Raw genomic sequence first — 13,451 nt, 5'->3', positions numbered from 1 at the left:
AATGCTAACGTTGTCCATTAGTCTATAACTTTAATTAAAACCCCAACAAACCTCCAATTGTCAAAAACTCTATTTTGATTTGACTTATGTTTAAAATAATCCATGCCTTCTCAACACACTTGAACTTTTACCGTAGTATTCCGTAGACAGAAGGTACTGAAAAAGTAGTGGTGGCATTTAAATAAACTTACAATTCTTTGAGCTTCAGGCACAGTAGTGCACGTGTTTCTTTTGAACATTTGAGAGACCTTTTCATTTCTCACTGGAACACTATTTTTAACAAATTGTCATTTTTGTAAATATAACTGACTGGACATTGAATGCCTTCCTTTAAGAGTACAAGTATCCCTCTCTTCCCACATAATGGTACCACATCTTACTGATGTCTAAAGAAAGATTGGAAAACTTCAAACAGTTAATTGGAGCTAATCCATAACCAAACTAGAGGAACAAAACTGAAGATGATGACCAAGGGCCTTATTTAGAGGTGGCTAAATGGGAACAACAGCCAAAACTGGCAGATGTGCAGTATGATGAATTAAATACATTGCAAATATGATAGAATGAAGATCTAACACTTATTGGCAGATGTCCGGCTGTGCCAAACTTTGAATATGACTTCAAGGGCAACATTTCACAGAGTCAAGTTGCACCCAAAGCATTTGAAAAAAAAGTGTGCTACAAAGTATAAATAAATCATCTATGCAATGTACAACTTGTAAACATTTGCTCCACAATAATTCTATCCTGCCTTGTTCCAGTTTTCACTCTAGAGTCGAGACAAAAAGAAAGTGAAAAAGCCATGTCTGCTCATGTTCCTTTTTTGCAAAGTCACATCACAAGTGAAGTCCCAGAATCATCATTCTCCTTCTTGCTAATCCATTCACGTCTGCTGGAAGGTGGACAGAGAGCCTGATCCACCTTGTGCTAAGGTTGGGTAATGAGCCCAATTTTCATTGTGTTTGGTGCCAGAGCTGTGATCTCCTTTTGCATTATCTATGCAATACCGGGTTAAACTGTTGTACCACCAGACAGGATGGGGTTGGCATACAGGTTTTCGGGATCTCAGCATCAAACTTCATATTAGGGTTGTAGACATTTTTATTAACTTCATATTGCGCCAAACAAAGGCAAGCTGGATGAAAAGCCACTTCGCACCTGAGCCTCTCATGGCCAAAAGTGATCAATTGTCATTTGGGGCAATTGGTAGCTATTCTCCAGTGAAGACGGGGAAGCAGTTGTGGAAATTGCCTTCTCAAAGTCTAGGACAACATGGCAGAGCTTCTATGACATGGGTGTGAAAGTGTAGTCCTTCGGGCTGACTAGTTTCAAAATGTTGTCTGTCGGGTCAGGGCTAGCCAAATAAAGACATGACATGAAGCTGAATATAACCTTCAGAAGTGCGCAATGTTAGGGTAACACCCTCACCAGAACCCATCACAATATCAGTGTACGACAGGTGGCAGCCAGGAGCATTGCTGCCTGAATGCCCAAATACATGGCTGGAATGCTGAAGGAGGCAAATACCAGGACAATAACTTATCAGGAAACCCGGTTTCTCTTGGGAATTTTCATAGTTCATATGTCTGTGAGCCACACATTACATTTTAAGAGCTCTAGAGACATGGGTGATACGGGGGCAAAATGGGAGATGCAGGATTTAAACTAAGTAACATGAATGAAATATGCACTTTTATATTGTACACCTTCGACATCACATATTGCCTCAGATGTTGACCCCTATCTGTAGGTAAAGCTCTCAGGAGCCATCCAAAAGTGGAAAAAAGCAGGCAACAAACTAAAGTAGAAAAGGAGAATGATGAAGATTATGAATAGTAATCAAAGCAACACACCATCTGATTATTGTCAGTTACGGCATCAATCTAGATAATGTACAATTGGCCTCATAACAGAAATCCATTCAATAAAATTGTTCTCAAGAGACTCACTGGAAATTCATAAATCCATATTTTCAGCCATAGTAGGGTCAGCAGAAGACTGTAAAAGGGCCAGTTGAAACCTTTAATGGAGTCAGGATAAACCTGTGTCTGAGTCAGCAGAAGTCTTTGAAGGGTTCAGCAGAAGCCTGCAGCCTAGTCAGCACAAACCTGTGGGGCAGTCAGCAGTCATGGGGTCAGCGGCAGTTTGCGGCAAGCTCAGGAGAAGCCTTTGAGGGATTTGCATGAGGAAGGGAGTAAAATGGCACAGTAATCAATTATAAGACATAATTAGGCTTTCCCGTTTTAGGTTTAAACTTATAATAACTGATAAACCCCACCAAAAAGAAACAGCCCTCATCAGTGTAAACATTTAAACATTGATAAACAAGTGCATAACCATAAAAAAAATGTAATTCAAAGAAACAGAAGTGAGAGAGAATTAGTAATTTTAATTTCTTCCTGAAGAGGCCAGCACAGTGTAACTTTGTTTTAGAAGGTAGCAGCAAGAAAGATTGGTCTAAGATTTATCTTCTTGACTTTTGTTGTTTAGGAATGGCACTAAGATAGTGTGGCTTCCTTTTTTTGTTTTACTAGTTTTGGGTGCTTGATTAAAGGTGCATGGTTTACAAGCATGGTTTAGGTCAGATCTAGTTATTTTATACACTGTGGAGAATCTGCGAATATTAAAATCATATTTGTTCTTTTGGCAGTGTTTAATTCTTTCACTGATTGGTGAAATCGCTGCTGCATAAGCATTATGGACAATAAGAACTGTCACATTTACACACAGCCACAGAAGGGGTATAAGCTTTTGATACAGCGACCCCCTTTTCTAACATATCAGTATTGATAACAGGCCAACTACCAAACACCCCAGACATTAAACATTCAATGCAAGTTGTAGTGGCAGGTACCTCTGAGAAGAGCACTGTCACCAGGTACATGTGCTATTGGTAATAGTGCGACACAAGACTTTCCACATACCTACAAAATTCATAGCTGTAATGTGACCCATTGTCAAGTGTGATACCTTCAGCTAATCCTCACCTTTACCCAACTGCAAAATACAGTTGAGGTTTTTGTGCTCTTGCTTAAAATGTTAACAGCAAAGGTCCAAGACCCAGAATACAATGTGATGTCTGTTAAAAGGTCAAGGCTGACTTAAAGGGAGACATCTACCATAGGGACACTTGGCAACTATGAATGACCACACAATAACAGCACCACCTTCATGTTGTCAGGTAAGGAGCACAAAAAAGCAGTGGTGAGCTGCTTAAAGCATCAGATTTCCAGTGCATTAGAATACAGGGCTACAAATCAATCTGGTGTAATTCAAAAAGTTAAAGGCTACACAAGATACTACATTTGCTGGGTTGACCACCCCTACAATGCCATAATATTCAGTAATGAGTAACTGAATGACCCTCAACTGTGTTCAAGAATTTGTATATTAAAACATTTGGAACCAGCACTCTAACTTTTTTAAACCATTAATAGCCCTGTACACCAGACAGAGCCCCAATAGAGGGAGTGTAAGAGGTAATGTGATGTGAGAGAGGGTAATGTGATGGGAGACTGAGTCAGAATACATTACACATACTTTCTATGCGTAGCATAGTCTAATAGGCTTCTCAAATGAGTAGCTCGTGAGCTACTGGTAGCATTCCAGATACCTGTAAGTAGCCCAAGCTACCAAATTAGAAGCTTTTATTTGGCTTAATTAATATATGTATACTGTTAGACTTGGCATCCCTGGTGTGGTATCCCCTAACTTTTTTGCCTCTGTTTCCCAGGTTGTTGATGTTTGCTGGACTCTGTTTTTGCTGTTTTTGATCCTCTGGGCACTTTACTACTGCTGTCCAGTGCTAAAGTGCAGGTGCTCATATGTAAAATGTATGTGTAATTGGCTTTCCATAATTGGCATATTTAATTTACTAGTAAGTCCCTAGTACAGTGCCCTAGAGGTGCCCAGGGCCTGTAAATCAAATGCTACTAGTGGACCTGCAGCACTGGTTGTGCCACCCACATTAGTAGCCCTGGAAACATGGCTCAGACCTGCCACTGCAGTGTCTGTGAGTGCAGTTTTAAACTGCTAATTCTGCTTGACAAGTGTACCCACTTGCCAGGCCTAAACCTTCCCTTTTTATACATGTAAGGCACCCCTAAGGTAGGCACTAGTTAGCCCCATGAGCAGGGTGCAGTGTATGTTAAAGGTGGGACATGTACTTATGTGTTTTACATGTCCTGACAGTGAAATACTGCCAAATTCGGTTTTCACTGTTGCAAGGACTATCTCTCTCACAGGTTAACATGGTGGCTGTCTTTAAATATTATTAAAGCAGAGATTCCCTTTGGGAGCAGATAAAGATATGGAGTTTGAGGTCTCTGAACTCACAATTTAAAAATACATCTTTTAGTGAAGTTGAATTTTAGATTATGTGTTTGAAAATGCCACTTTTAGAAAGTAGGCATTTTCTTGCTTAAAACATTCTGTGACTATGCTTGTTTGTGGATTCCCTGTCTGGGTCGGTTTGACAGTTGGGCTGTTTGCGCCTATTCTCTAGACAGTGACACAAAGGGAGCTGGGGTGTAGCCTGCATATCCTGGTGAGCCATCTGTGCTAGAGAGGAGGGGAGGAGTGGTCACTCACACAATGCAATCTCCAACCCCCTGGGGTGTGTCTGGGGCCTGGCCTGGGCAAGGCAGGATCTTACAAACAACAGAGACTTTTCTTTGAAGTTTGCCTACTTCAAAGGCAGAAAGGAGTATAAGAAGAGGGCCCAAAACCCCTGAAAATTAGGTCACTTCTGGATTCAAGAGGAACCTCTGCCAAGGAGAAGAGCTGAAGAGAAGTGCTGCCCGGCGTGTGACTGTGCTTTGTTGGGCTATCCTGCAGTTGCTGCTTCTGCCTGTGAAAGAGGGCAAAGACTGGACTTTGCTGTGCATTCCTGCTTGAAGACGAATCTCCAAAGGCTTGAACTGAGCTTGCCTCCAGTTGTTGAAGTCTCAGATCCATCAAAGACTTCTCCTGCCAGCACCTGGAATCTCTGCTGAGCCTCCTGCCCAAGCAAGCGGTGCCCTATCCAGTTCTTGGGCCCCTTGAAAGGTGAAGCTGGAAGACAAAGACTGAAAATCCACGCACAGACCACCATGCGGGGAAATTTTTGACGCACCTTCCGTGACGCGGCTGATAAACGACACGCCGCCGGCTCAGCGGATGAAATCAACGCTCCATCTGGATCACGGCTGGAAGATCGACGCAACGTGGCTAGAGAAACGACAGGCAACACCTGCTAACAGAGGCTGATAACGACTCAAACCCCAAGCAGCGCAGTTTTCTGATACCATGTGACCAGATTGCTGGGCACGGAAAACCACTGCAAACCCTGGCCGGACCTGAGGTGCCCGTCTGGATTGATGCATTGCTTTCCTGCGGTAGAGAAGAAATGACGCATGCCGACCCGACCGGAGGAGGAACGGCGCACGGTCTCACTTGCGAGTGAGAAATCGATGCATCGCTGGCCTTTTCCGACCCATACTCGACCGTGCAGTGTTATTTTGTCGCTACCCAGGTACTTTTGTGCGCTAACAACGTTCTCACTTTTTTCTAAGGATTACGACTCTTATTCTTTCAAAATTCATATATTGACTTATGTATGTTGGATTTTTGTTATTTTGGTCTTGTTTTGTTTAAATACATATTACCTATTTTTATAAACCTGTGTTGTGTCATTTTGTAGTGTTTTCACTGAGTTACTATGTGTGTTGGTACAAATACTTTACACCTTGCTTCTGAAGTTTATCCTGCCTGCTCGTGCCAAGCTACCAAGGGGGTGAGGGGGGTTAACTGAGGGTGATTCTCCTTTACCCTGACTAGACTGATGGTCCTTGCTTAGATTGGGGTAACCGGACTGCCAACCAAAGCCCCCATTTCTAACATATACCAACATTGAAAGGTATGTATTTGATATGAAAATCTGTGTGTTTTCAGAACCCATCATTTCCAAAATATATCTACAGCTGATATTTGACTAATAAATCATGCAGCATTGGAAGACTTATAAGTAATACTACAACCTTGGTGCCACGAGGCACTGCTGAAGTGATTGTTTTGTATTACCCTTGTAGAAGCATTCCAAATTGACTAAGCATTATTCACATTACTGTGGGCAGTCCTGCACTGAAGTGATCATGGATGATAATCTTTAATAGGGTGGCCAGTAATGTAATTTTGTCTGGTGTGCATAATACTAATAATATTAGTAGCTCGAGATGAATTCCATTGAACAAAAGTAGTTCTTGTAAGTGAAAATGTTGTAGACCTCTGGTCTAACATAAGTCCATTGCACCTACTGCTAATGGAAAGAAAGTACACACCCTGCATTATTTTTCTTTTATATTAAATATGTGATGCATAACAATCACTGCAAATAAACACGTTTTGAAAACACTGGTAAAGCACTATTTTGAGGGGTAGGCAGCAAAATAAGAACTGATTTCAAAAGGTTTATAAAACACTGAGAAACACCACTGGACTCCACAACAAATTAACATTGAAAACAGGACAGCCAAAACATAATCAAGTTATAAATGTTACAGATGGAAGAAGGGGTACATGGCACTAACTACTGATGCTATAGGGAACTACACAAGGCAATGAAAAGTTTGAGAATGCCTGCAAAGCATAACACTATAAGGATCTCTTTATAGGTCTTACTTTTAGGAATGGATTAACATCTGATATTAAAGCTCAAAACCTTTTCAAACACTTTTTAAGTCTCCTGTCCAATTTTTCAAAAACATATTATGTACTACTTTCTTCTTTTACTGCACTATGAAAACAACATGGCCAATGAGAATGTTCTTACCTGTTTACTTGTTTTCAGACTAATGGGATTAGTTCCACAAAATAGTGATGTAATTGATTCATTTCTTAAATCAAATTTCCATGGGGCAGTCTCTCAAATATGCCCTCTAAAAACTTCCAAGAGTCAGATATACCTGCCTCTGAAAATATACATAGTCAGTGAGAGAATACCTCTCTGCTTCGTACAGCTTCTATAGTGGGGACGAGACATTTTCTGGTGACATCTGAACTTTACAAGTGTGAACCTGGGCAAAGTCAACTCTGCCTTCGATTCTTCTGAAGTAGATAAATTCAGTTCCCTTACATTAGCTAATAATAATAACACCTATTATTTACAGCACATACAACTGGCATAAGTGAGGTATGAAGTGCCATATGGGAAATAGGTTATTATTCTTGTTGAAATCATCAAGGGGATTTTCCCCACTCAAAACCTTTACACACTAGAAAGTTGGTAAAAAAGTGTCTCACCTGTATATTCTTTTCACAGTCTGTCTGATGATGCAGCAGCAATTCACTTTCCAGAAGAAATCTTTTGCCACACTTATCGCAGATCTGCATTCTGCTATGAGTAACGTTCATATGCTTTTCCAAATACCATCTATTATTGAACACTCTAGGGCATTTTTTACAAGGATAATTCTGTTTCTCCTCTAGCTTCACTTTCTGAGAAAATCCATCATGCTCCTGCTTCCTGTCTTGTTGAACGTCTTGTGATTTTTCATCCTCCCGGTGCCTGGTGGAAACGGCGGCTATTGTCATCCGTGAAGAACGTGTCCCCCTCATTCCATCTCCATTATTCTCATTTCTAGCTTCTGCCATGTCGCCTTCCTCTTCTTCTTCATAGTCTTCATCATCCTCCTCTTCTTCACTGGATTCTTCAAGCTCTTCCTCCTCACTCTGCTCATCACCATCCTCTCTGCCATCAGCATCTTCATCTTCTTCCTCCTCCCCTTTTTCGTTTTCACCCTTTCCATCCTCTCTATCTTCTTGTGAATTTTTTGGGCCATCGCTATGACCCATCAGGGAGGCTGATTCACCCGACGAAGCCATTCCTTCAGCGCCTTTGGAAACATTTAAAGTCTGATTGTTAAGATTCACCTCCACAATGATCTGTTCACGATCATAAGCTGCTTGAATGTCTGAGTCAACTGAATAGGGGCCTTCAACCTTACACATTGTTGGTGCAGCAGATGTCTCCTCTTTGAAATACTGTTTTGTTGGAGCATTTGAGAGGTGCTGTTTGGTGGGAGCACTTCCTTCTACGCGCACAGAAAAAGGGTCTGTCCCTTCCCGTGCAAAGATCTTTGTGATTGGGGAATCTAACTCCTGCTTAATATCACAGTAGTACTGTGTGGCTAGCGTAGTGTTGCGATTGTCTTGTGTGGCCATTTCACTGGCCATGATCAGGTTCAGCGATCTACTGTTGATCAGCTCTTGGCAAGAGGCTGCAATGTCATTCATCTGCAAGACTGCAGCTGCATTTAGTACATCATGAACGTTGCAGGCATTGACTAGAAGCTTGGATGTGTAGATAAAATTAAGTATCTGTTGAAGACCTTGGGATGTCAAGGTGTCCAGCGAGAGCTCCACTCGCTGGAGCTGCTTATTCTGGGTGAAGAGGGAGTGGAAAAACTGGCTGTAGGCTGCCAGGATCCCTTTATGTGCAGGAAAGCTGCTCTTCTGCTGGACCAGGACAATGTCTACGTCACACAGATCCAGCTGAAATAGGCGTTGCTCATTCAGTCTGTCCATTAAACATGTGAAATGGAGGGCAACATCCTCCACTAGAGAGTACTCCGTGGAAGGGAAGTCAGTTGTCTTTTTAACTATCAGCTGTTGAGAAAAGAAAGATAACATATGAGAAATTATTTTACAGTCCTTAAAAATACTTTCCGAAGAATAATTCATATGTTTTAAAGAGCGAGTCAGATATATACTTCAACTTTTAAAGCAATGTCTTCTCAATGCCCCACTATGAATGATCAAGCAACACAGACAACATTCTGCACACATCTTTATAGGAACAAACTCAACCATTTACGGGATGCTTAACCTATGCAATTGAGAGTCTCAATATACCCAAAAACATACACAAAGGGTTATTTTTGCCTGTGATTTTAGGCGATGAACATCTGCACTCATTTTTGATGACTGGGACTTACTCATCAACACTCTTCGATCCTGAAAAAGGTAGAAAAGCGAGAAAGATTGTGGAAGAGAAAGATAGAAAAACAGTGCTATAGGAAGAAAGCAGTGCTGAACATAACCTCATAGGGAGATATAAACAGGCAGTAAGTTCAGGTGTGGAAGAAATAGGCATGATATGGAATCACGACTAGGCAGGCTTGGTATCCTACCACAGCGGAGGATGGGTTCCTAAGAAAAACATATGATCTCTTAGCTTTTTTTTAAAAAAAAATACTGTGGGACATTAAACAATGACATGAGAACAACAGACATTTCCACTTGGTTAGAACAAATACCAGCAAAACAGGGGCACTGTATAAATTTATGAGCAATGATGATCTTTGCAAAAGGCAGCATTTAAGATAACTTTTAAAGTGCATATAGCTGAAGCATCCTCCCACTACAAACGTTAATTATATCTAGGTTGAAGGCCTTTAATCTATGTAGGTGCTATCTCCAGTCACCGAACATATTTTCTCAGAGATGAGTATGATTGGAAACTGGGTATGAGCAAGCAGCCCTTCTTTTATTAATTTTTTTTAATTAATTAAAGCATGACTGCATGTCCTACGTGTGTAGATGCGGAGATGCAGCAGTCATAAAGATACTACCAGTAAAATACTTTTGTGAATAGTAAAGAGTCTTAAGCTTACACAAAAGTTTACGTTTACCTGTGTGAATCAGGCCCTCTCCGTTTTCCTTGTGGAGCCTAATGTGCTTCATGTTATTTAAATGTACTGATTTGATGATTTGCATCAGTTGTGGATCTTGATTCATCAGATAGTGTCGTATGGTCTTCAAATCTGCACGCAGAAATGTCGTTACAGCCTACTTCTGCTACCTTGAATTAGACCCAATATCCAGTGCAGGACAGTGTTCAGAACTCAACAAGCACTTTGGTACACGGAGAAAGGAGTTGGGGTGCCAATTTTCTCCATAACGAACTAGATAGCGGCTCTTTATGTCAAGCACCCTGCAGATTATTGTCCATACTGTTGCGAAAGTGCATGTTACAGACATTCCATTTTACTTGGCATCCTTCATCCTCTCAAAAATAGACTGTGTGCCATATGGATTGCCCAAATTGATTGTATTTGCTAACTTTGTGCGCTTTTGCACTGTTCACACTTTATAAAACCCGAAGGCAGCGGGAGGAAGTGTTCCCCTGTATGTATCGCCTATATGGGGCAAATGGAGCAGGTGCTGGCTGCCACTACCGTGGTGGTTTAACTCGTGCCAGTGGCTGCTGGGTACTGATGTGTTGGGCCAGTGGTCAATCGCTGCCCTTCTTCTTAGCAGTTGACAGATGATGTGAGGAGATTGGCAGGGGAAGATGAAGGGTTGAAAAATAAACGAGAATAGCTGGAGGGATGCAGGCAATAACGGGCTAATAATAAAAACAATAATAATGATAACAATATTGAGCTAAGGCAGAGCAACACAGAGAGTGTTAGGGCTTGAAGAGAGTAGACGCACACAAGGGAGAAAGAAACGCAGGCCACGGGTGTAGCCGAGTTTGGTGGAGATAAGCAAATAAGTGCGAGTAGAGACAGCAGAACACAAGGGACAGAGTACCACAGAGCACAGAATCAGGTATTTGGTAGGAGAGAACCATATAAGGAAGAGAGCTGGTGGACACAAGTAAAAAGAAAACAAACGTTCCGTAAAAAGGATGGTAAAGAGCCTATATTCCAGGGGAGGGACAAGCACAATAAGAGGAAGGCAAGCAATCAAATTAGAAGCATGCAAAGGAGAGCGATCATAAAGCCAACCTACGGCAATTATTGGGTGGGATTTAAGTCCACTGTGTGTTTTTGGTAGGCCTATAAAAGTTATTTTGCAATCAAACAGATTGTGCTGTTGGTCAGATGAGACCTAAAATGTTACTTTTCCCTGGGTACCACCGTGCCAAACATGAGTTGGCGCAGACTGACAATAAAATGTGGTATAATGTTTGCATTTACCTATTAGTCCCTTTTTAATGAGGGTCTTGAAGAATTAATGTGGCTGCAAATCAAAAGATATGCTAATCCCTTGCCTGCCGACAGGAAATGCACTTTTCTTGAAGATGCAAGTAGACTAAGTTGAACGAAAAATTAAAACCAGAAAAATAAACCGCCATTAACCTAAATGCCAGTAGTAGCAGAATAGACGCCAAACACACTTTGACCTCAAGGACACCATAGGAAGTGACATCATATCACTTTTGGCCTGGAATCTTCCCAGGAAGTTAAGTCACATAAGGGAGTACCGCCTATGCTACTCCAGGCAAGATCTTCTGGTTCTTGCACCTAAGGTGAGATGTAAGGGAGCGAGGGTATTAGATCTAAGGTGAGAGGAACTGTGGCACTGTGTTTGTTGCTTCTGGACATTGGCTGGTCCCAAAGGTGGGATAATGCAGCCCAAATTCAGGCCCTTGAAAGAGTACTCGGGAAGGGCATGTTGGAAAGGCCTCAGGTCCTAAAGAAAATCTTTGTTGTGGGTTGGTGAGTGCCCAGTCCCTAATTAAACACAGTCTAGAAATCTGCAAGCTGATAGAGACAGCTAAGTTGGACTGCATTTTGACGGAGACCTGGGCAAAAAAGGATTCCGGCCCTGACTTTGCAATGGCCACCCCATCAGGATATGGGGGTGTAAGATTGAATAGAACTGGGTGGGAGGGGGGGCTAGCCATGATTTTTGGAGAAGGCCTGAGTTGTAAACCACAGTCTATCAACACTGGTATTGAATGCTGTGAAGGAGGACCTTTCAATATTAAAACTAAAAACGTAATTAAGTTGGAAAGGATTCTGGTTTATCGTCCACCTGGGCCCAAAAAGCAATTTACTTCTAACTGGCACAGAGTGATAGAACCCTTAATTTCTTGAAATAACTTCATTATCCTGGGGGATTTTAACTTACACTTAAATGATGAGCTGGACCAGGATTCTAGAACTTTCTTGGATTTTATGACTAGCTTTGGCTTGACCCAAGGTGTTAAATCTGCGACTCAAAGCTGGACACATATTAGATGGGATCTTCTCCAGTCAAGAGAGTTTTATCACTACTGGTTGCCTGCAGTTAGACTGGACCAATCATAGTCTGGTTTCATTTAAGGTACAGGAGGTTGGAGTGATGGAACACAGGCAGAGTACCATCAAGTGCGTTAGAAGGGGGGGGGGGGGAATTGAAGCGGGGGAGTTTGCATGTGCCCTGGATACATTTATGGAGATGCGCTTGATCGGCCGAGCCTCACCAGCCGAGAATTCTAATAGCTCGATCATGGCAGCTGTAGAAGAGGTGGCCCCAGTGAGGAGTTTAAGGTCAAAGGACAGGAAGAAACAAACAGCGTCTGTAGTGGATCCTATTTAGTTTTAATGTGAATCAGGAGTAAGCTTAGCCTTCTGTCTTCCAAGCCTGTGCCCCGTCACCCAGTGCCTTTTAACCTACTTAGCGCGCTCTGTTTTAGCACATTTACTGAATTAATTCTTCCAAGATGGCTGCCATGGTTATATTGAGGAAGATGTTTTAGTTTCACATTATCAGTGCCATTCTGTAAAGGAGTAACTGTCAACGTCAAAGATAATTGAGATATGTAGGTTGTCACATTATGTACTTTCCCACTTACGTGTGGCAGTAACATAATGTACCTTTTCAGGGAATTGTTGATATAATTTCCACCCAAGGCATGCTTTCTTATCTATTGTTTAGGAACATACGTGCATCAGGGGTCCTACCAGATCTGTATAAATACATCTCACACAGACAAGATAATCAGAGGGTTTCCTATTAAATGCCATCAAAGTTATCTATGCTACACGTCGCCTTGATGCTGACCCAGTCTCCGTGTCCCCACGGAGTCTGATCTAGAGACCTCGTTCAAAGATAACAAGGGTTGGGAGGGGCTCTTCTCATGGACATGGTACTGGCAAATTAGGTTTAACACACCTAGCTCTCTTTAGGGTAGAGATTAGGTTCATCATGCTAGGGTATTAGGGTCTACACCACACTTGCTTTACATTTCATGTTATTGCAAGATGGTGGGGGTCTTTGTATTCACGACTCTTGTTTTGACCATTCTGTTCCTTGCATTATTCATTATCCTAATCATTGCAGCCCATGCAATTTATCGTAGATTGTAGTCTTGTTGATAGAACCTATTGAAAACTCTACTGCATCTCTTTGATTGTCTATATCTGATTGAGACATGTTTATGTGAGAAAGCGGTAATCTCCGCTTAACCACTACCTCCCCGAGATGTCACACTCTTGAGTCCATGCGTAAAGGCTGCCACAAATCACTTTTGCGTTTGGGTTTTTTGGGAGATACTGCTTGTCAGCCGGGAGGGTTTGGATGACTATTGCGACTTGTTGTAGAACTGACCTAGTCACCTACAAACATAAGTGCTGTCATCCTTAAACCAGCTGTCTTGCCTACAGCAATAGTCAACCTACAACATGGCGCCACCAACAATG

General features: G+C 41.8%; 1 protein-coding gene across 1 annotated transcript in view; it reads right to left on the bottom strand.

Moving 5' to 3' along the window:
• ZBTB47 (zinc finger and BTB domain containing 47) overlaps window positions 1–13,451 on the bottom strand; it is a 253,937-nt gene that overhangs the window by 86,184 nt on the left and 154,302 nt on the right. The window contains exon 2 of the mRNA XM_069211014.1: window positions 7,279–8,643. Coding sequence (XP_069067115.1) covers window positions 7,279–8,643 — 1,365 coding nt within the window. The remainder of the gene's footprint in view (window positions 1–7,278; window positions 8,644–13,451) is intronic.

This window comes from Pleurodeles waltl, chromosome 10 (assembly GCF_031143425.1).
Source record: "Pleurodeles waltl isolate 20211129_DDA chromosome 10, aPleWal1.hap1.20221129, whole genome shotgun sequence".
In the NCBI taxonomy this organism is placed as follows: domain Eukaryota; kingdom Metazoa; phylum Chordata; class Amphibia; order Caudata; family Salamandridae; genus Pleurodeles; species Pleurodeles waltl.
This window is presented reverse-complemented; position numbering and strand designations above follow the sequence as displayed.